Source organism: Castor canadensis, chromosome 17, assembly GCF_047511655.1.
Source record: "Castor canadensis chromosome 17, mCasCan1.hap1v2, whole genome shotgun sequence".
Classification (NCBI taxonomy): domain Eukaryota; kingdom Metazoa; phylum Chordata; class Mammalia; order Rodentia; family Castoridae; genus Castor; species Castor canadensis.
In genome coordinates this window covers 11,994,905-12,019,677 of record NC_133402.1, presented here as the reverse complement: position 1 = coordinate 12,019,677, position 24,773 = coordinate 11,994,905, and the positions used below count along the sequence as shown (strand labels likewise).

Genomic DNA, 24,773 nt, shown 5'->3' with positions numbered 1-24,773 from the left:
GCCTGACCAGCCTACAAGGCTCAAGGACAAAAGCAGCTGTGTCTGAGAGAATACAGGTGCCCGGGTCACGTGACTGACTTTGGGACAGAGGTGGGAAGAGGACACTGGAAAAGAGGCTGAGGAGCCAGCCAGTCGTATTCACCGTGAGGTGGATTTCTTTAGGTTCTCTCTGCTTCTCCAACATTGCACAGTGTGTGTTTTTTCTGCTGAGACAGTGTTAGGTTTTAAGTAGCTTTTTCCCTCTGTGGCCTGGCAGATGAGGCTGGCACCAGGGTCTGCCCAGGCCTTCATGAGCGTCCTGTTTAACTTTTACTCTGGCCTTTAAATGGAGAGTCCATTTACTGACATACTTCTGAGAACATGTCCCCAGTGCTGCACTAGTAAGTCCTAGGCCGCAGGCAGTTAGTTTGGACAGCGCTTCCTTCCTTCCTTTCTTGGCCCACACAGCTTCTGGAGAACATGACAGAAGCGGTTCAGAAAGGAATTCAAGAAGCTCAGTCTCAGCTGCAGAAGGCCAATGAGGAGCGGCTCCTGGAGGAGGTGAGGCCGCTGGTCGGTCGGTCAGTCAATCAGTCCATCAGTCGGTGGACTGATTGCCCTTCCCAGCTGGCGCGGTGGGCGGGGGGGGGGGGGGTGTCTCAGCAGGAGGCTCTGAGCAAGGGTTCTGTTTTGCAGGGAGTGTTGCGGCAGATCCCTCTAGTAGGATCTGTGCTGAATTGGTTTTCTCCAGTCCAAACTTCACAAAAGGGAAGAACTTTTAACTTGACAGCAGGTAGGAATCAGTCTCTGTACAGATCTCACTTCCCTGAGAGTTCTCCCCAGATGCCCTTAGATCCAGCACCTCTGAGCCTTTACTGCTTCCATTCTGTGTCTGGCTCCTATGGTGGGACCCTGAGGAATTGAGGCTGTCCATCCTGCTTGCATCTCCTACCCTTCCTCCACCACCCCAGCTGAAGGTGTGACAGCAGCTCTGCATCCTGCAGCAGGTGGACTCTTGCTTGGATCGGTGAAGACGTGCCCATCAGCATCTCAAGGCGGTGTCCTGAGCCCTGGTGGCGAGGTTACTGTTCCTTGCAGACCTCGTGGGTGTCCTGCTCATGCTGAGAGGGCAAGTCCAGAGATTGTAGCCCTGCAACATTTGGTTTTGAACCAGGCAACTGACAGTATTATTACCAGTTGCTGGAACTTGGAGAAGAGATTAAAGCCCATATGTCCTTTACTGTTCTACCAAGGAAATAGTCCTGAAACTTGAGGTCTCCTCCTTTATTCCTTCCCCAGGAAATGATGACTACCTTGTCACATTGTCATTGTAGCAAAAGTTAACTGGAGTTTTGATCTGCCAAGCCTTAGCCCTTAGCAAAGAGGCTCCTGTTCCTTGTTCCCCAGTTGGGCCTGGGTCCCCAGCACACTTGTACACACTGCTGTCCGAGTGTCCTCAGGAGAGGAGAAGGGGGGGGTCCACGTTCAACAGGGCTGGGACTGTTGAGCCAGCTGTGGGGCACTTTTTCTAGCTCCCAAATTTCAGGAATGCTAGGCTCTCCACCAGTCAGTCGGTGGAAAGCTGAACAGTGGCTAGCAGCTTATTAGGGCACGGGGCTGAGTGAGTACAGGTGGCATCTCCCAGAGCAGCTTGTGCCAGGAGCTTCTGCCTACTCCTTTTTTTTCCCTCCGGCAGGCTCTCTCGAGTCCACAGAACACACGTATGTCTATAAAGTACAAGGTACAGGAGTGACACCACCTCCAACCCCCTCAGGCTTTCACAGCAAACCAAGACTTCCAGGTAGGTTACCGCTCCACACTGCACTCATTAACATGGGAAACATGGCTGTGTTTCTCCTGGGAAAACGGGCCTTTGCATCATAGTTTGCGTTCCTTTGTTTTCTTGGTCCTTTAAACCAAAGTTTAAGGACCAATTATCACCGTCCTTGTAAGCAGCCATTCAGCCATCTTGAGATGCAGGCCTGAAATGACTTGTGGCTCTCTGGTGTCTGGAGAGATGGATTATTTTAACTGACATTTACTCTCCTCAGTGTAACTGTCCTTGGTAAAATGACCACAGACACTCCTGGGCTGGGGAGCACGTGTCACAGTAGCAGTTCCCCTCTTGTCTCCCACAGTGCTTCAGAGCCAGGCATTCTGGGATTTCTACCCAAGCAGTTACTGTACAGTAAAGTGATGGCTGGTTGCACAGAGCCACTGTTGCAAGGCATCCTCACCAGCTCTCACACTGTTTGTTCCATCTTTCTCTAGGCCAGAAGCCTTTTAAAAGGTCCCTGAGAGGGTCAGATGCCATGAGTGAGACTAGCTCAGTCAGCCACATTGAAGACCTGGAAAAGGTGGAGCACCTGTCTATTGGGCCGGAGCAAAGCAGCCCAGAGGCCCCCAGCCCTGAGCAGCCCCCTGGGGATCCCTGTGCTCAAGTGAGCCAGACTGAGGTCCTCCAGAACAAGACCCAGCACCCTGCAGATGACCATCCACAGGTAGAAGAGCCGGAGAGCTTAAGATAAAGTTCAGTGTTGGCTCTGAGACTGTACTGACTGTCGTTTCAGGAAAGATGAAGTTATATTGAAAATGTGACCTGTGCCACATGCTAATGTAATACAAGTTACACTATTTGTGCTGACCTGGGATTTTTGCACAAATATATGCCTGAAAGCCAGGCTTTCTAGAAGGGCAATTGATTATTTTATGTGTAAGTAAATCAATCAACAGCTTAACTGTTTCTGGCCTGCCCAGCTGTAGGAACAGCACTTCCCTGTAACTTCCCATAAACACTGTCTATTCACAGAACACTTAGAATTTCGAGTGCCTGCCACTTGAAACACTTGCATCTTTCTAAACATAAGCGTCAGTGATTAGGTTGCACGCATGTAGTGACTTTTTGTCAGGACTCTCTGGGTTCCCTGCTATGCTTCTACAGGGGCCAGACGACAGAGCCCCTCTGTCTGTCTTCGTGGGTCTGTAGTCTGGAGTTGTGGGAGACACTGGCATTGGTTGGCTTCAAGGAACAATTTCAGGGGGACTGTAAGAAGAGTGTTAAAGCCCTCTCCTACCGTCCCCACCTGCTGCTTTCCTGGAGACTAAGTAAGGACTGTGTCCACTTGAGCTGTGGCAGGGCTTCTGAGACTGTCCTCTGCCACAAATCTTTCTCCCTTTATATACTCTTTGTAAACAAACTTTAAGGACTCATCTGTTAACTATAAAGTCTCTTCTGACCATATATATGTATATTTTTAAATATTGGCAAAGCTTTTAAATTGGCACCTGGTGCACACTGCCCGCTTCTAATTAATACCTGGAAGCCCAGCAGAGGCTGCCCTAAAGCCAACCCTGACACTAACGCTGTGCAGCACTTCTCGGTCAAGGCGTGAGTACCTGGCTCACAGTGGAGTGGCCACAGCTTCTCTTCCATTCAGAGCTCACCCTGGGTGCTGTCAGGAGGAGCCAGAAGAGTTGCCCCTCCCAGGCTGGTCAAGCCAGAGCACTGCTGACATTACTAGAAGGAAGCTCCTAATCCCTGTCGTTTCTACTTCCCCAAAGTACTGCATCACTTCCTGTATTCTAAGATGGGCCCACATGCCTTTTTAGTCCCACAAAGTCAAGCAATGGGCCACTAAGATGATGGTGGGGAACTCACACTGGGTTTGTGGACTGTAGTGTTGGAAGCCTTAGTTATACCACATTAAGCCTATAATTACACGGATTTGATGTGATTTTTGACATTTGCCACTTGTCAAAATGCAGTTTTTTCTTTACTTTTTTTTTTTTTGGTGCGGATGACTATAGTCTTCCCTGTTTATTTGGTGCAATGAAGTCTAGCAGATAACATGGGGGAGGGGTAAATTATCACCTTTAACAAGATTAATTTTTAAATGTTTTTATATATTTGGAATTGTTAAATTGGTTTTGCTGAAACAGAATTTCACCCTTGAGATACTATTTGAATGTTGGTTTCAATAAAGGTTCTTGAAATTGTTACCAGTGAACTCAGTTTATAAATCTTAATCAGGCATGATGACTTCTTTTGAAATATAAAAGATTTCTAAAAAATATAACTAACTTGCATTAAAAACCACAATTTGGGCATTTTAATGACCTTACACCTAAAAGCACAGCTTTATCAGCTTTGTATAATTCTCAAAGGTTAAATTTGGTCTTTATACTAGAGAATGATGAGTTCAAACCCTGCTTTTCTTTCTGACCTTTCATCTCATTTACCCAAAAAAAAAGCAGTTTTGAATGTGAAGCTTCTAAAATACTTTTGGGCCACAACTCTGAGATGTATAAGTTCTCACAGTTTTTACTTTGTTCATTAACATAGCAGATTTAGGAATACTTACCCACCAGTGAGACAAGTGGATTTTCCTCTGCCCCTTATTACCGACCAAACAGAAAAGCCTGGACATCAACTTTTTAAGGTAAAGCAAAAAGATCAAACAAATGCCTTTGCCAAAATAAGATTTTATTTTGAAAGTCATTTGAAAGATGCTGAGTAAGGAAGGAGACCTAGACTCAACTGATGTAGATACCAAATCCCATCCATGGTCTCTGCCATGCCGAAAAGTGCCCTCTTTGGTAATTCCTACTTTTAGCTTTCTGGAAAAGAGGTCTTTTCCCATAAGCCAGCTTGAGTTTTTTTGTAGAGGAGAGCTTTATTTCCAGGAAACAGTGTGCTCATTGGAGATGGGTACTTCTTTAAAAACATCAAGGTAGAACGAATATGTTCAACAAAGTGGGGGGGCTCGGCCAAAGGTGAAGTGGACAGGTTCTGAAAAAACAAAGATTGTTGGTGGGCATGAGAGAGAAGTAGAAGTAGCCTGACTCTGTTCCCTACTCTGATGTCAAGTAGCCTTGTGTTCTTTAATAACGACACTCTGAGCGCAGCATCTACCTCACTGTACCTCACGAAGTACCTGCAGTTGACTGCTTCACTTGTACCAACCTCAGGATGTTACTTATGTCCAATTGGTGTAGCAGGTAAATGGAGTCTGCCAGTGGTTTCCAAAAGGTAAGTCCTGCCCACTGAGGGAAAAGCAGTTATCTGGCCTGAACCCTTTTTTTTCTTACAGATGAGGAAACCAGGGTCCAGAGACTTAAGATTTACCCAACCTGTAAATTCTCACCTCTAGTATTTCCTTGTCATCTTGCTGCAACCAGAAATCCACATGTGGAAATGGCATCCAGGAATACGGGCCTATTCGAAGTTGCTCTGTCTCTGCATCATAAATGCTAATCATCTGAAGGAAACATTTCAAGGATAGGATTAAGGAATGCCACCGCCTCTCAAATCCTCCCGTTCCCGAAAGCTGCAGTGTAGTCCAGTCCAGAGGCATTCATTCACCTAGAACAGCTGCTTAAACAAACACTTCTCTCCCACAAGAACAAAGCTGCCCCCTACAGAATACTTTCCGTGTCTGGTCCTGCACTTTGTGATAATAATGCGTGTCGCTGTGCTTGGTTGTGAAGGTGCACGCTTCCCTTTCTGGGTGAAAACTTGAGACACAGAGTCCTCATGTGCCCAGTGAGTATCAGGGCAGAGCCTATCTGGTCTGTGTTCCCCATGGCTGCATGAACCATTACCTTGTTACTCATAACCCAAGCAGCTGTCACCTTGCAACTTAAACTCAAAATGCCTGATGACCCACCGAAAGAAAGGAAACTCCAACTTGGGAAAAGCTAACTTGCCAAATGCTACATTCCCTCAATTCCCAGTTTTGGTTACTGAGACTAAACATTAACTGAGGGACAGCGAGAGGATTCCTGAAAATGTTCAAAGGTCGGCAAAACAAATCACTGACTACACACATTTTCCTATGAAAATATCAGTTCACAAAAGAGCAGGTTTCTGGGTTTAAATTAGAGCATTTAGAAATTCTCCCACCCATTCCTCAAATGGGGCCTGGGAGTCTTGTTTTTCTAACTTTATTTTTGTGGTGATAGGAACTGAACCCATGGCCTCACCTATCTCAGGCAAGCACTCTACCACTGAGCCATATCCACAGCCCCTATTTTTCTAACTTTTAAAATTAAAATATTTAAATAAAAAGCACCGCCAGGCAGGGAGTGTAGCTCGTTTGCATGCACAAGGCACTGGAGGAGAGGGAAAAGCATCTTAAGGAAAGGAAGCTTAAGTCGCTCCAGCAAGTGCTCTTCAGTGATCTGGTCCATTCACGAGAAAGCCTAGCACTGAGCGTGGACAGATAAGCCTCCTTTCTCCCCACTGCTCCCCTCCCTTTCTGGATCCAGACACTGTGTGTTCACTCTTACGTTGCCTGTACATCTCAGGCAGAGAACTGGGGTCTTGCACTTAGAACCTAAACTCACTCCTTACTCCTGAACAGCCAGCAAGCCTGTGGGCCCTGGTCATTTACAGCTTTCAGGAGGCAGCCATAAGCTTCTCTAGGTTCCATTAAACTCGAGGCTCTAGTGTTTCTTCCTCCTTCCCTCTTTACTGAAGATTTGCACTCACCGGGCCTCCCGCTAAAGCCCTGGCGGCCCGAAGCAGCTCCTCTGGGCCTCGGTCTTGAAAGGAGGCTCTATAAATCTCCGCAGTCTTAATGTTGACAGCTGCAAGGGACAACAGAGTGACTGAACTGACAAAGGCCCAAAGGAGGGAGGTTACATTCCTACGACCATGCATACATGAGAAAAGAATGGGAACTGAACAAAACGAGGTGTCTATAGCTTCCCACTGGAAACTGACAACAGCTGAGCGCAAGTATGATCTGTCCCAAATCCAGAGCTGCTCTGTGTGAGCACACGGTCCCTGCAGCAGGCACTGTGGTAGGGCCTCCCTGGTCAGCCCCATGACCAAATGCACTGGTGTCCTGCTGGGGGAAGAAGGGTGGCCTTGTAATGGTGGCAATAGCTGGTGTTTTCGTTTGCTTGAATTTTCATATTATTATTTTAGATGTATACAAAATTACAGAATAAAATAATGAGCACCTGTGTACTCACCACCCAGCTAAGTAAAACATTAAAGACACAGAAGCCTTTCATAAATATGCCAGGTTCGTGCTCCTGCCTCAGGATCCCCAGGCTGTCAGTCACAGAAGGGAAGAGGGTTTTGGATTTTCCTTTAACCTGCTAAGATTTATACCTTCTTCTGTTGGATTTTTGTTCTCAGTTAAAACCTCACTCCATTCCCAAAGTACATAAATACCCAAATGCTCAGCTGCCATCCCCCAGTGCCCAGTTACATAGGCCACACTGTACACTGGCCCTCAGGCTGGGGCATTCTTGAAGCTTCATGAATGGTGAGATTAGTGAAGTCAAGCAGACTCGCCCACGTTCTCACAGTAAACGCAAGTGCTGGGCTTTGAACTCGAGGCCGTCATATACTAGCAGCAGTGCCCGAAGACTAACCCGCCTGCCCAGTCCATGCATCACCAACTCCAACCCTCCAATAACCACACTACTTACCAATGCCAGAGATTACTGGAAAGTGGTTTTCATTTTCTTCTCTGTCATTTAATTCTAAGGAATAAAAACAATTGTTAAGAGGCACTGAGCAGTTCTATTTTGAACAGTAAGCCAGCCCTCACTACAAAAGGGGAGAAACTGGAAGTGAAGGGGGCTGCTGCCTTCTTTCCCTGCAGAATCCTAGGCGGCAGGTGGTTAATGAACCAGGGCCACTGGCAACCACTGCCTCGCAGCCTCCTCCACGCACCACCACACCTGACAGGCAAGAGCAGCTCCTCTCTGCGGCCAGCTCCCTCCCCTTCCGGGAGGACAAGCCTCTGATGAGCCTAAGGAAGGAGATGTGTGGCATGCTAAGGGGGAGAGGGAAGGAGTTAAACTTGGACAAGGAGAAGAGGCCATTCCAGTGGTGGGAAGAATGGGAACAGAGCAAAGTGGTAACAAGCTGTTGCGTGTCTTCTATGACCCAAGTCCTGATGCCAGGCCCTACAGGAAGGATGCAGACAAAGCCTGACTGGACTGAGCTTTGTTTGGGGAAATGGCACAAGTGGCTTACCTGTCACACATAATGTCACTAAGTGAATGTCATCTTCCTGTCTGTCAAACTCACCTGCAATTAAATTTTAAAACTGACATCAAAACAATTTCTTGGATTAGCAGAACACAGAGCTGGTCAAGAGGTCAAGGGTCAGAAGCCTGTCAAGCACTCTCCCTTGCCCTTTCGGCCACCACCTGGCCTCTAAGACAGCTCAGAGGAGTTGAGATCGAGCCTTCCCATCATTCTCTTCTCAGGCTGGGGGATGCCGAGATTCATAGGTGGCTGGGAGGCACCAACTCTTCCAAGCTACCTGTCTTCCAATTGTCAGTCTATCATTACAAGAAAAGTTGGAAACCCAGGAGAGTGCTGTAACCTGGCACTCTCTTATTTCCCTACATAGCTGAGCTCATACTGTGGAGACAATGTACCTGCTCAGACTGTACAATTTTCTATCCTGATTTTTTTGTACATATGTATTTACCCCTGTAATTCAACCCTCTTCAGAAGTAGTTGTTTTGTGGGTTTTTTTTTTTTTTTGCAGTACTAGGGGCCTTCACCTTGAGCCACTCCACCAGCCCTATTTTTGTGAAGTGTTTTTCAATACAGGGTCTCATGAACTATTTACCCAGGCTGGCTTCGAACAGTGATCCTCCTGTTCTCTGCCTCCTGAATAGCTAAGATTACAGGCGTGAGCCACCAGCGCCCGGCTTGTGGTTTGATTGTTTTTGGAACTTGATCATTCTCTGTAGGTCTTGCTGTGTAACCCAGGCTGGCCTTGAACTCTCAATCCTCCCACTTGTGCTTCTCAAGTGCTGAAGTAACAGGTGTGCCACCACACCTGGCTCATAAGCATCTTTTCAGTGGCTACATCCTACTCCACAGATGTTCTGTCGTTCATCTTTGAACATAAATCTCCGTGCACATTTTAGATAACTTTCTTACAGACCATTCCTAGAAGGGGGTTACTGGGTCAAAGGCTATGATCCCTTAAAGACACTGCCAAACCGCTTTCCTGATGGGTTTCCCTGTGGCACTGTGTGTGCCTACATCACTGCCTGCTGGGAAATTAATACAAAAAAGTATCTTTTTTCTTTTTATCTTTTTTTCTTCTGATTTAGTAGGTATCACCACTGTTTCCACTTTCTGCAGGTTAAAATGGACATTCCAACCAGGAGGGGGGTTCTGTTCTTTACATGATTCAGAGTGCTTACTATTCTACAATGTCACTTGCTGTTTTGTCTTTTTTTTTTTCCTGCACTGAGGTTTGAACTCAGGGCCTCATGCCTGCTAGGTAGATGCTCTACCACTTGAGCCACTCTGCCAGCCCCTCAATTGCTATTTCAAGAGGAAATCTTGTCCCCGTTCCATTAGCTCCCAAGAATGTAGCTCAATGCTGCCACCCTAGCCAAGCGACCTCTTCCAAGTGGTCCCTCTTAAGGCTTTCTACTAGAAAGATTTTTAACCTGAGCAAAAATAGGTATCAACTTTTATCAAATTTGGAGAAGAAAAAAAGTGAACTTACTGAGGAGTTGATGGGTAAGTTTTTGTGACAACTGCCTTTCATCACTGAACCCTCCCACAAGGTGCACTTCCAGCCTGGCAAAGAGAAGGACAGTGGTGAGATCAGCACAGCATAGGACACTGTGTTTTAGCAGTTCCGGACCCTTTCCACGCATGACAAATGAAGAAAGTGCCTGGGGGGGGGCACATGGTGCCCAGATAACTGAAGGGATCTGGACACAAAGGTAACATGGCTTTCATGCACAAATGAGTAGCTCGGCTCTAGAAGATGACTATGTCACGCCATCTGCCCACCCAAAGTGGGCCACTTCCAAATCCTTCATGCCTCCACCTAGGGGGAACTGAGCTGTGAGCCTGGGGTGGGGGAGTGCCCAGTGATTGACAGCCCACGGGTGAGCAGATACCTGGCAGGGTGCCTCTGATGTTCACCTCATCTTGGCAAGAGGACGCTCATCTTCTGTTTCTTTTTTGGTGGGACTGGAGTATGAACTGAGGGCTTTGCACTTGTAAAGGTCACCTGGGTCTCTAAAGGACACGCATGGGAACTGTGACCCCAGATTTTCCCTAGGTGTGCCCCTGAGCCCATGAGCTAGGGAAAGTGTCTGTTTGGGAAGCATTGCCTCACGTGCACATGCAGGACCCTGACAAGCCCCACAACTGAAAATGGTAATTATGGGTTTTGTTTTGTTTTGGTTTTTTGGCAGCTCTGGGGTTTGAACTCAGCCTCACACTTGCTAAGCTGGCACTCTGCTACATGAGCCACTCCACCAGCCCTGATAATTGCGTTTAATTCTGTGTTTCCACATTTGCCTTCCCACAACCCCCCAACAATCTGGGACCAGGTGCTGGGGAGTGAATGCTGCTGTATTTTACACTGTCTGCTCCTGAGAAGAAAACCTCTCCAAGGGACCAACCAGAGCCTATGTGTGCCCTGCCCGGGGCGCAGAATCCAGTGACTTGTCAGAAACACTAGGTGGTGAGAAGGGCCACTGGTCCTTTGCTGCCACTGGTCAGCAGGTCTGTCTTCTGATTTCCATGGTGACCAAATTAGTTCTCTGAGGAGGCTAGTTGTGTTCCGAGAATCATGGAGCCAGGCCTGGCTAGAAACTCTTCAGGGCTCAGTGCAAAACAAAAGTGCTGTTTTGCAACTACACGAGTCACATACCCATGAAGCCAACTAAGCCTGTAGCAGGGCCCCAGCCGGAAGGAGATTTAAACTTTAAAGCTGGAGGCTCACGAGTAGAGCAAGCACTTAACATGTGCAGGCTCAGCTTCAATCTTTATCACCAAAATAATTTTAATCAATGTGTTGCACTGATGAGGTAACTAAGAGCTTCCCTGGGATTCTGAGCACTTGTAGACGCTGGCCCAGTTCTACCAAGAAAATTAAACAAGTCTAGTAATGCAGGAAGGAGGGGAACAGGTGTGTGAGCATTGATGGGGACAGTCAGACCTGGGATGCACTAGCTAGCTATGTGACCCCAGGACTCCGACTGTGCCTTGTCAAATGCAGGGAGAAATGAGACTGGTTGGGGATGGGGTGGGGAAGCCAGGCTGGGGTCAGCTTTACCCTGTGACCCCTTCTGAACCACGGACGTGTGCAGTGTTAGACTGCACACCTTGTCTAGCCATTCCCTGCTGCTCCCTGCCTTGCTGTCCTTCACAATTCTCTCCGCCAGTGCTTCAGAGTGTGCACCATGCGCCCTCCAGCCAGAGGCACCAGGCCCTGACAACAAGCTGCCCACAGGAAGCATTTCTGTAGGAAGTGCTGAAGGAGCAGCTGGTAGAGGCCCCTCCACCTGGGGTACAGCATAGCAACATCTGATGCTTAGGTGAAAACCTAAACCAAGGCATGCCAATGGGAGAGAGCTTGTCCAGCATATGCAAAAGACCTGGGCTCCAACCCCAGCACTGCAAAAAAAAACCCCAGGCACCAGTGGATCACGCCTGTAATACTAGCTACTCAGGAGACAAATATCAGATGGATCATGGTCCAGAGTCAGCCTGGAAAAACAGTTCGTGAGACCTTATCTGGAAAATACCCAATACAAAAAAGGACTGGTGGAGAGGCTCAAGTGATAGAGCATTTGCTTAGCAAGAGCAAAGCCCTGAGTTTAAATCTTAGTACTGCCAAAAATTTGTTTTAAATCCCGGGACCAGCCCTTCACCGGTGCCCCCATCCATTTGTTGACTGGGCATGGGCTCAGGCAGAGCCACCTCCACAAGCTCTTCTCCAAGTTGTTAATCCCTTCTCTGGACTGTTAACAAGTGTGGGGTTAGTCCCCTACGTTGCTGTAACTGAACCCACAAGGTCCTCTACTTGTCCCAAAGAACATAGCAGAGCAGTGTGGCACTCACCTTCCACCGTGAACATCATTGGAAAAGGATTTTATGGAGTTCATGATCAAGGACACTTCAGCTTTGGTGTCAGTTCCGTCACAATGTGTCAGGCAGGTCGCCCCATTACCTAAAGAACAAGGGTGAAAGGACTCAGGTTATTCCTGATGACAACTTGGGAAGCAAGCCAAGGTCACTCCTGTCCATTCAGCCTGCCTCGTCTTTGGATATCCTGCAAGAAAACAGAAAAGGCCGTGCTGCCCAGCCAACCCATTCTGACCAGGGCATGGGGGAGACACCATGCAGACTAGAACGACGGTGGGCCGAGTCCGGCTTCAAATCAGACACCAGGAGACTCCGAGTGAGAGAGTAAATGGTCCCGCACGGCTGGGTGGGTTGAAGTAATGGTTTCCTTCACCTCTCATCATACCTGTGTGCCTCAGGACCACAATGTGACAAGTGGTGGCATCATCAGAACCCAGAATGGAGATGGAGCCTGTTTGAAAAAGAAACAAAATAAAATATCCAGTAGCCTTTTGGGATAGTGCCCAGTTCACTGCTTCCTAACCTACCATCCTTTGGGGAGGTCACTGCAAGCTCTCTCTGCTGAACATACAGAAGGCCCTGGGGTCCCACTGGCTGAACAGACTGACCTCTGAGAAGTCTGGCTCTTTCCTGTTTAATTAAAACAAAATAAAATAGTGATGCAAATTAGTGAGGATGAATAGCTAGAGCACTGGAGAGAGCCAAAGTGAACCCTAGGTGGGAACACCCAGGAGCTGGGAGGTGTGAGATGTGAGGCTGAAGGGCAAGGCGGCAGGAAGTTACGTGGACTATGACAAGCTTAGTTCTTCCCTAGAGAGCAAGATGTTGCTACCTACAAGATAAAGTGTGTCTCTGAGCTTTACAAGACTGTGAGACTCCTGACTATTTTACAAGAGGGAAGAGAATCAGACTTCCGGGCAGCCGTGTGGGTGGTTCCTTTCTTCACTTCCTCTAAGAGAGGGGTGAAGGACTTCCCTCTCCACTAATCTAGCACTCTCACTTCCACAAATCTCAACTGAGGAAACAGCTCAAAGCGGGCCATCGCTGTGTTTTCAGAATGGCAAAAAGCTGGAAGCAAAAATGTAGCCCAAGTAAATGACACAGAACCAACGCCACCGCTATAATGAGGGTTATGAGAGAACTCACTCTGAAATGTCCTGGAAGGCAAAGCATGAGAGTGTAATTTTCCACAGAGCTATAAATACACTAGCAATACAACAACGTTGAAACGTACACCAGAAAAATACGAGATTCACTGACAACCATGGTAGGGATGGAGCAGCCTGTGGTTGTCTAAGTGATCTAGATGTCATTGTTAAAGGAGAAACACAACCAGGATACATGGATGCTGGAAGGACATGGTCATATTAGGTGTCAAAGATCTGTCAAACTGAGTATTTGAGTTTTGTTTTTTGCAGTACTGCAGTATGAACTCAGGACCTTGTACCACTTGAGCCACTGAGCATCCAGCCCTGAGTATTTGTACGAATTCTTATGCAGTAAGCCTGTAAAAGAGAGAGGGGTGGGAGAATATGCCTGAAAATCCAGCACTTGGAAGGCAGAGGCCAGAGGATCACGACTCCAAAATCAGCCTAGGCAACACAGTAAGCCCATCCCAAAAAAAAGAAAAAGAGACACCTTAGGAGCTGCAAGTATAGCTCAGTGGTAGAGTACTTGCCTAGCATCCACAAAGTCCTGGGTTCAATCCCCAGCACCACCAGAAAAGAACTTGTGTTTAATTTTTTCTTTTCTTGCAGTGCTGGAGTTTTTACTCAGGGCTTCATGAGCTTGAGCCATGCCTCCAGCCCTTTAAATTCTTTAAGGAAAGCCAAAACAAACATTTGTTTCAAAAATGCAAAAATATTTGCAAGGGCAAAGTCCCCAGTTCAAATCCCAGTCCCTTAAAAAAAATGCAAAACTGATACAACACTAAAATGTACCACAATTTCCTTCTGACTTAAAATAAATCAACTTCCCAATGAACAACTTATCCAGTGTGCAAGTCTAGAGCAGGCCTGTGTTCCCCACGTGGGAGATCAGACCAGTGGTGCACAGGCTTCTCACTAGTCCATGCCAATTCAGGTTTGTGTCTAATGACTTACTAGAATATGAGAGATGTGATAAGCTGAATGGTCAGCTTGATTAGTCACTATTTTATGAATTTTCCTTTAATGAATTTCCATTGATTAGAAGCAAAGTAGTAATTACAAGGGGACCAAACCCCTCAATTTAAGAAATGAACTGAGGCCTTGGGTCCCCAGCACTGCCAAAGGGAGGGAGAGGGGAAGAAATGAGCTCAGAATTTAGCAAAGCAGTGGAAAGTCAGCTGTGCAGTCCGTGAGATATAAACTGGGAACAGCTCCGATTAGTGAACACTTCAACTCTCACCCACTTCTCATCCTGAGTAAACTCACAGTCACACGCAGGTTTCAGAGTTCCCTTCCTACTCACTTTTACTATGTCTTTGAGGAAGGGGAGGGAGAGAGCGAAGGAGTTAGACAAATTTTACCACTCATTTTCATAAAGACCCAAAAATCAAAATCATTTCTCCCTTCAACAAAGCTCTACTATTTCCCAAGTAAAACCAAGATGATCAGAAGGAAAACAGTAGGCTGCTTTGGTCTCCTAGAGACCAAAGGGGTGGGTGGGGGGTAGGGGTGCGGGTGGCAGCAGAGTGGCTCAAGTGGAAGAGCGCCTGACAAGCAAGTGTGAGATCCTGAGTTCAAGCCCCAGTACTCCCAAAAAAGAAGAAAAAGAAAAAAGGGGCTGGTGGTAGAGCACTTGCTGAACGTATGCAAGGCCTGGGTTCCATCCCCAGCAGCATGGAAGGCAAAAAGTGAAAAATGTTTAGCCAAGCTTATCCTTGCTGAGAAAACACACAGGCCAACTTCATCACATATTTTTCTGTTTAGATTCTTTTGAGACAGTGTCTTGCCATGTAGCCCAGGCTGGCCTTGAACTCTTGATCCTCCTGCCTCAGTTTCCTCATTGCTAGAATGACAGATGTGCCCCCTGACACTGGCTTCATCATATTCTTTCTAAAGTGAAACACACCTGTAATGCCAGCTACTCAGGAAGTGCAGATCAGGATATAACTTGAGCCTAGACAGCGAAAAGTTATCAAGACCCCATCTCAACTAACAAGCTAAACATGACAGTACACCTGAACTCCCAGTATGCAGGAGGCAGAAGTAGGAGGATCCTAGTCTAGCTCTGGCCCCAGCAAAAAGTGTGGGACCCTATTTGAAAAGTGACTAAAGCAAAAGGACTGAGGTGAGGTTCAAGTGGTACAGCACTTGCCTAGCAAGCACAAGGTCCTGAGTTCAAACTCCAGTACCGCAAAAGAAAAAAAAAAAAAAACCAAATGGATGTGACTACTCCAATAAAACTTTACTTACAAGTGACACCAAAAAATTTGCATTTCATGTAATTTCATGCTGTAGAATATTATTCTTTTGATTTTTTTAACCATTTAAAATACAAAACCTCTTCTTGGCTCATGGGCTGTACCCCAACAGTGTTGGGAGTGAGCTGTGGTTTGCAGACCCGTGTCTAACCGGGTCACTAAGCTGTAACCTCGGGACAATCCTATATCAGTCAGTCTGCTCCTCGACTCCTCCTCCAGAAATGGTGCACGACTGAGAGCTGGCTTCATCAGTGAGAAATCATGCCATGACACGTCGCTCCGGGCACTGAGCCTTGCTTCCTGTCAAATTCCTACCTTACTGCTCGGCTCAGCTGGGCTCAGTGGTGCTGCACCTGCCTCTCGATTGCCAGGCCCAGCTTCCACCCCAGCCCTGCGGTGACCCATCCAGAGACAGCCTGGTCCCCATGCCTGTGCTTCCCTTCCCCTCTGCTCAGGGGTGCGAGGCTGTCCACCCTGCTAGGCTGCTGGGGTCAGCTGAGGTACGGGTGTCGTTCCCTAGTTCTGCCCCCCGATTCTGAGGTCCCTTGTCCTGTCTGTCCCCCATGGACTGCCAGCCTCGCTGCTACAAACGCTGGTTTTGTTTCATCACCTTCTGCTGAACAACCCAAGTCCATTTCTAATGGCTGAGCCCTTGCAATGTCTCCTCGGGTGAACACAACAGCGTCTTGCACAATTAAAGCTGCAAATGGGACTGGGGGCGTGGCCCTGGGTTCCCTCCCCAGCAGGCCAAAACCAATGGGTAAATAAGTAACAACAGAAGCCAACTCATGGCCACTGACGTTGTGGACTTCTGTGCAAACATCCACAGTGACGCTTCAGGACAGTCGCTGGGCTGCAAGAGACGAGGGTAGCCTGCACCCAGGCCTTTCTGTGGGAGGCCAACAGCATGCCAGGGCTGCCCCACGGAGGAGCCACGTGTGGCTGCAGAGCACTTGGTATGTGACCGGTGTGACTGAGGAACTGGTGTGGCTATTACTTAATTTTAATTTTCACGTAAATAGCTAGGGCTTACTGAATGGCACAGCACCAGAGTCCAAGGTGACTGCTGGGTTCCGGGCCTGGCTTCCCCACTCCTGATACGGAGCCCTGGACAAGTCACTCTACCTCTCTGATCTCCCCAGGCTCTGTGGATGAAGACAGGGCTGTGCTTCCTCCATAGGTGGTACTGGCCAGTTCCATTGTGCCCAGGACGGTGGTCCCATGTCCCCCTGCCCACCCGGGGTCCCTTCCAAAACCCCAGCACCTGCCTGAAAGCACACACTGACCAAACCCTACACGCTCTGTTTTTTCCTAAACAGACATACCTATGACAATTCATAAATTCATGAAGTTTAATTCATAAATTAGGCACAGTAAGGGATTAACAATGGTAACGACCCAACAGAACAATGCCAACAATATGCCGTGATAAAGGTTACTTAAAACTTAGGCGTTGTTAAAGTCCTGGAATACCGCATCTAGTATTTCAGACTATGGTTGACCCCAGGTAAGAGAAACTGCAGAAAGTGAAACAGTGACCAGGAGAAGGCGACTGTGCTTTCCAGGCTCGTCACTACTGCTACTGCAGACTCACATCATGCTGTCATGTGAAGAGAAATGTCAAGAAACAACAGACCGTATGCTACCATTTTCAAAAGTCTGTGACACACGACACCAAGAAAAACTCGTTAGGTCATGTACCTAACGAGCAATGCTTGTGACCACAATGCTGCTTTTTCTTCTTAGTATTTATATTTTCTTTCCTTTTTCTTTTTGGTTTTTTGAGACAGCGTCTTGCTATGTTGCCCAGGCTGGCCTCAAACTTGTGATCCTCCTGCCTCAGGCTCCTCAGTACTGAGATTACAGGTGTGTCCCACCATACCCAGCTCTTTTTAGTGTTTACCTTGTCATTTCCCCATGAAGAGCACAAACTGCTTGTCACAGAATAATTAAAGCTTTCATTTCTCTCCAGGGATTCCCTCTTAACCCTGTGAGCTAGGTACCACATTCCTCGCCAGGCTGACTTCCTCTGCTCTGCTTCTCACCCCTCCTGGGCCAGGAAGACCAGCAGCTACCCCCCCATCAGATCGTTGGTCTGCTGCAGCCCACCCTGGACCTCTCCCTGCCCCATGTTCCTGTAACACAGAATTGGTCCCGCTCTGCAGCCTTTCAAGACCACATCTCCCTACATAGGCCAAAACCTTCCTTGGAGAGGTGCCGCCAGCATGTCCCCACATCCCGACTCCACACTTGTGCTCCGTGGCCACTGATCTAACTTCCTGCCATCGAAATTTTCAAACAGACAAAAGTAGAAACTGAAACTTTTTCCTTGGCGAGTACTACTCCAGACTTCACTAGTTAACACTGCGACACAGTGAGAGCAAAGGGACAGAGCACAATGCCTAGCCCAGCACAATGACACAGCTAACAAGATCCCAGTCTTGAAATTCAAGTTGAGCACACGGAACCGTGGGCTCCTCCCTCTTAAGAACTCCTGCTCATCCTTCAGATCATTTCCACGGATCATTCCACTCACTTAAAATGTGACAAATATCTACTGAATGCCAAGTCTACGCGAGGGGCAGCCATAGGCTCTGTTTCCTTCAGGAAGCTTCTATTCTAGGAGGCAGCTTAAAAGGGCAACAAACCAAACAAGGAAGCAGACAAAATACCTACAAAATGTGCAACGGCAGGGAGGAAGCCTCTAGATGCCTTCCTGGCCCCGAACACGCGGTCAGGTTCCGGGGCTGCACATCTGGGGTGAAGGGGACGCCTTTTCTTTGCGGCACTTGACACTTTACATATGAGCTAGTCCTTAGAGAACGCTTCTCCTACGGGAGCAGAAACGCCCCAGGAGTAGGGACAGGGCAGGATGGGGGCCCAACACGGATCAATTTCTGCATCAATGGATAGGCTGAACCCCCCGACCCCCACTGGATCGGGACGCTCGGGCCCCGTTTTCTCCACTGAGAACCCCTTCCCAACAGTTCCCGCAGGAGCAGGGCTCCGAGACCTACTGAGGACAAAAGCAGGAAACACAAAGACAAAAACCTTTCCAACAGGGCGTGGTCCTCACCAGACTCCAGCTGGGGGAAAGCAGGGCCTTCTTCGGCCTGAAAGAACCCAGCGCCCCAGGGGAAGGAGGGACTAGGGACCCGCCCAAACGCTGCCCGAACCCCAGCCGGGATCCACCTCCTGCTGGCTGAGGTCGCAAGGACAATCGGTGCATCGCTCGCCACGGGCTGGGAATGCCCTGCGAGGGCCAGGGAGCCCAAACGGACCGGGACGGGACTGGGGAGAACCGGAATTGGCAATTTCCTGTGCAGGAAATTGGGGGCCCCAGAGTGTCTTCAAAGCCGCGGTGCTGTGCGACCTTGGGTAAGTCACCTAACCTCTCTGGGCCCCCGTGCCCTCCTCGATAAAAGAGGGGGCCTGAGCAGATGCCCTCAAAAGTCTGGAGGAGGTAAAAGCCCCGCGGATCCCAAAGTGAAATCCGGATGTGCCGACAGCGCTGGGCTGCGCCAAGTTTAAACTCTGCTTCGGGGAAAGCGCGAGAGAGCGCGGGTGGCGGCGGCGGGATGAGAAGGGCTCGCGCCGCCTGCAGGTTTTCCTCGGACCGCCCCGAAGCCCCCGCGTCGGCCTCGCTCACCTCCAGACACGGGTGAGCTCGGACCAGCTCCCCAGCAGACTGTGGCAGCCGCACTCGCTGCCCCTCCACAAGCAGCGGCATCGCAGCTGGGACCGCCTCGCCAGGCCCAGGGAGGCGGCGGCGGCCTCCCCAGCACCGCCGCCGCCGCCGCCGCCGCCGCCGCCGCCACCGCTGCGTCCCGCCCTCCAGCACCGCCCCGCCCCGTTCTGAGCACTGCCGGGAAATGCAGTCCAGACAGAGGCACCACCGTCCGAAGACGCTGAGACATGCAAGGCGCATCGCAATACCTCACGGGAAATGTAGTCCAAATTCAGGAAGCGGACGGGCCCGGACGGTTTTTCTCGAGGGACGCCGGGAAATGTAGTTCCAGCAGCGTGGGAAGCAAGCGAGAGTCAAGCCAAGCCCAAGCGAGGAGATGGGCATCTGCCACAATTTTAGCTCTCTCCGGTAACTTGGGGCTTGAGGACCAGCTCTGGGGTCCGCGTGATTTAGATCCCTGCTCTTCACTGCTCAGGTTTGAGTCTTGGGACCCTGCTGTGCCTCTCCATAACAGTCTTAAACTGGGAAACAGATCCAGCTCTACAGCACATCAGCGAGGGGAAAGTTCCGGGATACAGTGTGAGATGAAGAGGATCAGGCGCCTTATTAGAATTTCATCCTCTTCGCGGTCTCCATAGTGACCAGAGGAGAAGCTCACGGGCGTCCCCCCCACCCCACCCCGAGCTCACCCAACTGTTCACCTGAAACAACCCTTCAGAGTACTTCTCTGTTATCACACCTCCATTTCTCATTTGCTCCTCGCAAACGTGGATGTTAGTATAAACACCTGTGTTGCCCAAAGTCCTACAAGTGAAGGTGGAAGACCTAAGATGAAATCCAACTTTGTGTGATTCCAAAGCTGGAGCTGTGTCACCTTAATGTCCTCCTAATCAGCTATAAGCAACTTGTAATGGAGGTAAAATCAAGTAAACCCCGATTAGGAAGCTCTAGGCTAAAGAACAGGATTTGAAACTCAGGTAACCAATTACCAGCTGTGTGACCTTGAGTATGTAACCTTGTATCTGTCAGGACAGGGATAATGTTACCTGACATAAACAATAGACAGCTATCATTAGGATTGCATAGTGCAGTCAACAAAAGTGAGGCTTGTTTTTGGGTGCCCTGGAACTCAGGGCCTTTATCATGCTAGCCAAGAGCCAGAGCCTGCAGGTTAGGCATTTTGAATGGCAGAGAACGCCCTGTGGTTACATTACTCACTGTTTGGGCCACCTGCCCCACCCACCATCTCCACCCCACCATTTTTAACTTTTTTTTCCAAGTAACTTCGGAAGATTTTGGTTTGGGTTTTTTGGGTGTTTTTTTTTTTTTTTTTTTGTGGTACTCCGTCTTGAACTCAGGGCCTTCACCTTGAGTCACTCCACCAGCTCCTTTTTTGTGATGGGATTTTTAGAGACAGGGTCTCTCAAACTATTTGCCTGGGCTGGCTTCGAACCCTGCTGCTACTTTGCCTAGGTTTGATCCCTATCGATACCAAAAAATACAGCACTGCAAAAAAAAAAATACTTTTCTTCCAAAATAAACACAAAAACAACCAAATACCAAGAAACTCCATACCAGGATATTTTCAGTTTAATCTTAGTAGTAATAATCACTATTTTTTTGTTTACTCCATTAAAGCAACAACCATTAATAAATGAACATTGCAGTGGGCAAACAACTATCTATCTATTCAGGAGGCCAAGGCAGAAGGATTACTTGAGCCTGGGAATTCAGGGCCAGCTTGGGAAAAATTGTAAAAACCTCTTTAAGGGAAAAAAAAAAGCTGGAGATGAAGATGTAGCTCAGGCCCTGGGTTCAATTCCCAGCATTGCAAAATGCCTTTTTTTTTCAGTACTGAAAAAAGAAGTCTGTACCTCCATCCCCTGCAGATGGATGGAAGTGGGCTGTTAGGAAATCAGGGTGTGGCACAGCATAACCTGAGTTACGCCAATGTAAGCAGCGCCTGGCAGGAACGTGCTGGCTCCTCCTCTCCAGCTCAGGTCTCTTAGGTTGGTACCAGTAAGTAACATGGAGGAAGAGGAAGCCATCATCCTTGCCTTTAACCACCTTTCCATGCATGGGCTACCTGCTTCCCTGGACTTTCTCACCCAGCAGCCCAGACAGTAGCTAGGATTCGCTGACTTGCCCTTCAGCAGCAAATCTTCAGGGCTGAGCTCAGACACAGGGTAAGAACTTGCTCAAGGGCAAACTGCTGGAGAAAAGGAACCCAGGCCTGAACCCAGCCCAACCAGAGCAGTCACAAGGATGGACCCTGGAAACTGCAACTGAAGGCTTGCTTTGTTAGGAAGAGAGAAAATTCCATCATTTTCCACGATTTTTACCTCCATAAATGTTCCTTCAAAGCATGTAACTTTTTTTCCCTCCCTTTTTGAGTCTTGCTCTCAAAAAGTTCTAGGCTGGCCTGAAACTCACTCCTCCTGCCTCAGCCTAACAAGTTCTGGAATTACAGGTGTGCACCACCATGCCCAGCTAGCATGTAACCTTTTTGAAGTGTCTGTTTCCTTGGGCCTGTCCGGGCCTGTCCCTCTTGGCTCAGGGAGAGTTGCTGACACTGCAGACACATGGAAACTATCCTCATCACTGCCTGTACTCTATTTCTGAACACTCCCAATAACACTTGCAATATTTTCCACTTTAGTATTGAGGTCTGAGTTTTCCAAAGCAGAAAAAATGCTTTATACACACCAAATTAAAAAGAAGCAACAGAAAGCAAAAGACCATCTATGTAAGAAGTCTTTATTAAGGTACCCCATTTACTGGCATAAAAATGAAAGTTCCAAATTAATCATAGCATTGTTTTATTTTCACAATGGATTTTTTTTTCTCAAGTCCCTTTGAAATTAAATAGACTTAAATGGAAATACATCCTTCCACATTATAACTGCATCCCAAATCACAAAAGCCTGCTTCCCATTAACTTCTACGGCTGGAATTTCCTTTCCTCATTTTATCCAATATACAAAAATCACCTTGATGTCAGCAGTTAAAAAGAGAACCTTAGGTTTTCAAATGAATTTCCACCAAGTCACCAAACAAAAATAAATAAAAAATAAAATCACTGATATCCAAAAACTTTCTAAAGCAATAAAAATTTCTTTTTTCCAAAAAGGTATTTACAGACTAAAATTGAAACACTGCATTACCATCAATGTAATTATACAAGAGCATATGAAGCCCTAGGAAAGAGGAAGTATTTCATTATAAAATATTTGTGATTGAGAAAATATTGCTTGTTTTTAAATAAATACAAGTGTCAGAAAAATAAATAAAGATGACCATTTTGACAAGTACACAAAGAGTACACTAATAAGGAACAAAGAGAAAAGACAGATGAGTTCAACACAAGTCTGGCGGTGCTAGCACAAGTCTGTTAGAGAGCAGGCTGTCTTAGTTATAAAAGTACAAAACGAGGCTTGTTAAAGGATTTCCTCCAGACACCACACAGACTGCAGGAGTAACTTCAGCCTGTTGCTTTTAGCAAACCATTCCACACCAAATGAAAAAAAAAAAAAAAAAAAAAGTTTTCCTTGGGGATGTAGCTCAAGTGGTAGAGCACCTGCCTCGAAAGCCCGAGGCCCAGAGATCAAACCCTAGGACCTCCCCTACACCTTAAAAATAAAAAACTTCTGAAAAGAACTAACTGATGCTAGTTAAAACCAAGTCGGTGCAACTGCTGCAAACAAGCAGTTCCAGCTTTCACAGACACTGGATGTGTTTCACAGGAGCCGAAGCCCCGTCCACTTAGCGTGCATTACATTTATCCGGACCTCCATTTTTCTTTCAAATCCATTTTGTACTCCACAAGTATATTACTTGTCTGACTCTGATTTCCTGCATCCTCTAACTCTTCCCTCCTGGCCGTATGTGTCACTGAAGTCCCTGGAGAGCTCCTTCAGTACTGGCCCAAACTCGGCATCCTAGCCTCACTCTGGCATTTCCCTGCTTCCCGTCCATCTTCTCTGCACCCCAACACACAAAACAGCAGACAGTAAACAACACAACCAAAATAAACACATCCTACTTAAATAGCGTTATCTTAGAGGATTTTTCACGTCAGATAAACAAAGTCCTGTGACTGTGATTTTGACAGAAACCCATGTTAAAACAGCCATCTGTTAAAACAGGCTGTTACCAACATTAGAAATTACACAACGATTATGTCAAAAAGCTGTAACACAGTAAACTAACGAGCACTCTTCATATTAACCCCATGTAAAATATTACACATGATATTCAGTCTTTTCCTTTCTCTGTACGGGGGGCAAAAAACAAAACAACAACCATGCCTGTTGAAGTTAGACAGAGTCTAACTTCAAGTGTGATGCCTGGGCACATACTCTACTCCACTGCAATGCCCAAGAGGCTCATCCTGGGCACTGACAGGCATAATGGGTAGCACAGTGTCTCAATCACAGATCTTTGCAATCACAGGGGACTGGTCTGGCATGTATAACACAGGAGGGGACCCCACACTACTGCAAGGACTTCGGAAATGGGCATCAAAGGAGCTCGGCGTAAGCCCAATCACTGTATCGTTCTGGTGCACTTCACCTTTCAAAAAATCATCATCTTCATCTTCTACCATCTCCTGTCAAAAAAAAAAAAAATATTATGAATAATATCACAAGTGGGGGTGGGAAAAATTTCCAAGAGCAAAGCACCAGGAGCTCACACCTGTAATCCTAGTTATGTGGGAGGGGGAGATTAGGAGGATCAAAGTTCAAGACCAACCCATGCAAACAGGTCAAGAGACCCCATCTCCAAAATAACCAGAGCAAAATGGAATAGAGGAATGGCTCAAGTAGTAGAGCGCCTGCTTAAGCATTAAGCCCTGAGTTCAAACCCCAGTCCCATGGTAGGAAGGGGAAGAAAGGAGAGGGGAGGGGAGGGAAGAAAGAAGGAAAAGGGAAACAGGCACATTGAAGCAATAAATGCAAAAATTAATGTGCTGCAAAGGCAGTTGTGTGACTTGTGACTTTCCTTAGCTGCACTCACTGCCCCAGCTGCACTTTATGGAGGGTAAGTTGCAAGCCTGAATCTACCCCACACTCATGCAGATCGAAGATAATTTAAAAATAAAACAATCTGAGTATTCTACTTGGTGCTGATGATCACACAAGTGGTGATGATCAAAATTAGCTGGAGGGAGGCTGAGGTGGTGCAGTGCCTGCCTAGCAAGTGAGAAGCCTGACTTCAAACCCCAGCACCACAAAAACAATATCTAAATAACGCTAATTTTTAATTAACTATCATTTCCCAAAGTCAGTATATGGCTCAATAAAATAAAATTTAAAACTTTTTAAACAATAAAAATGTGACCTGCGCTTGGGTTCTTATGCAGGCAGAATGAATAAAAGGTAGTATTTGTGAGGTATTGCTATTTACATTTTGACTGTGACCTGCAACCACAAAGGAGATCCTCACAGTGTGTATCTTAAACTTACCTTCTTAATGGGTTTCTTAAAGTCCTGCAGCTCCTCAGCACTCATGTCTTCCCATATCTGGTAAACAGGATCAATGAATTTCTTTGACCTAGCAACAAGAATCACATTTAAAAGTCAATGTGAATACACAGGAAACCAAAGTCAAGGCATGCCCAACTCTTTTTCTTAGATCCACTTCCCAAACCAAGAAGCAAAAAAAGAATACTCTGTGTAAGGTCTCTTTCTGCTAAGACTGCACTCACTCCCAGATGGAACTCTCATGTTTCAAGTGAAATTGTTTCTAACTATACAATGACCAACAAGTTATAACACATCCAAGTGAAAACTAAACTGAGTATTCTGGAACTCCCTTTT

General features: G+C 47.3%; 3 protein-coding genes across 12 annotated transcripts in view; 1 reads left to right on the top strand and 2 right to left on the bottom strand.

The window, feature by feature from the left end:
* Positions 1–3,978, top strand: part of Pdxdc1 (pyridoxal dependent decarboxylase domain containing 1) — a 47,060-nt gene extending 43,082 nt beyond the window's left edge. For all 6 annotated transcript variants that reach the window (XM_074058945.1, XM_020175676.2, XM_074058946.1 and 3 more), the window contains 4 exons: positions 448–540; positions 676–772; positions 1,676–1,780; positions 2,251–3,978. In XM_074058945.1, the coding sequence (XP_073915046.1) occupies positions 448–540; positions 676–772; positions 1,676–1,780; positions 2,251–2,507 (552 nt within the window). In that variant the 3' untranslated portion in view covers positions 2,508–3,978. The remainder of the gene's footprint in view (positions 1–447; positions 541–675; positions 773–1,675; positions 1,781–2,250) is intronic.
* A 463-nt stretch (positions 3,979–4,441) lies between these two features.
* Positions 4,442–19,083, bottom strand: Ntan1 (N-terminal asparagine amidase). Of its 3 annotated transcripts, XM_020176630.2 has the most exons (10): positions 18,916–19,083; positions 12,388–12,490; positions 12,246–12,311; positions 11,837–11,945; positions 9,480–9,553; positions 7,976–8,029; positions 7,423–7,476; positions 6,470–6,567; positions 5,124–5,237; positions 4,442–4,768 (listed from the first exon to the last, which is right to left on the bottom strand). In XM_020176630.2, the coding sequence occupies exons 1-10, from the start codon at positions 18,994–18,996 to the stop codon at positions 4,589–4,591; spliced, it is 933 nt and encodes a 310-aa protein (XP_020032219.1). In that variant the 5' UTR covers positions 18,997–19,083; the 3' UTR covers positions 4,442–4,588. The 3 variants fall into 3 exon arrangements, with proteins under 3 accessions (XP_020032219.1, XP_020032307.1, XP_073915054.1); XM_020176718.2 differs by lacking the exon at positions 12,388–12,490 and having other exon boundaries at positions 18,916–19,081; XM_074058953.1 differs by lacking the exons at positions 12,246–12,311; positions 12,388–12,490 and having other exon boundaries at positions 18,916–19,081.
* Positions 19,084–21,694: 2,611 nt separating this feature from the next.
* The window catches only part of Rrn3 (RRN3 homolog, RNA polymerase I transcription factor), a 29,271-nt gene continuing 26,192 nt past the window's right edge, over positions 21,695–24,773 (bottom strand). For 2 of the 3 annotated variants that reach the window (XM_074058950.1, XM_020175965.2), the window contains exons 17-18: positions 24,420–24,507; positions 21,695–23,563 (exon numbers count right to left, since the gene is read on the bottom strand). In XM_074058950.1, the coding sequence (XP_073915051.1) occupies positions 23,381–23,563; positions 24,420–24,507 (271 nt within the window). In that variant the 3' untranslated portion in view covers positions 21,695–23,380. The remainder of the gene's footprint in view (positions 23,564–24,419; positions 24,508–24,773) is intronic. The other variant, XM_074058951.1, reaches the window with a different exon arrangement.

What these genes read in the sequence shown, in the direction of transcription:
- Ntan1 (XM_020176630.2), bottom strand. Translation starts at nt 18,996, where the DNA reads ATGCCGCTGCTTGTGGAGGGGCAGCGAGTGCGGCTGCCACAGTCTGCT. An exon ending in TGTGGTCCTGAGGCACACAG is followed by an intron (nt 11,946 to 12,245) that starts GTATGATGAGAG and finishes CTTGTTCTTTAG; the next exon opens with GTAATGGGGCGACCTGCCTG. An exon ending in AGTGACATTATGTGTGACAG is followed by an intron (nt 7,477 to 7,975) that starts GTAAGCCACTTG and finishes TTTATTCCTTAG; the next exon opens with AATTAAATGACAGAGAAGAA.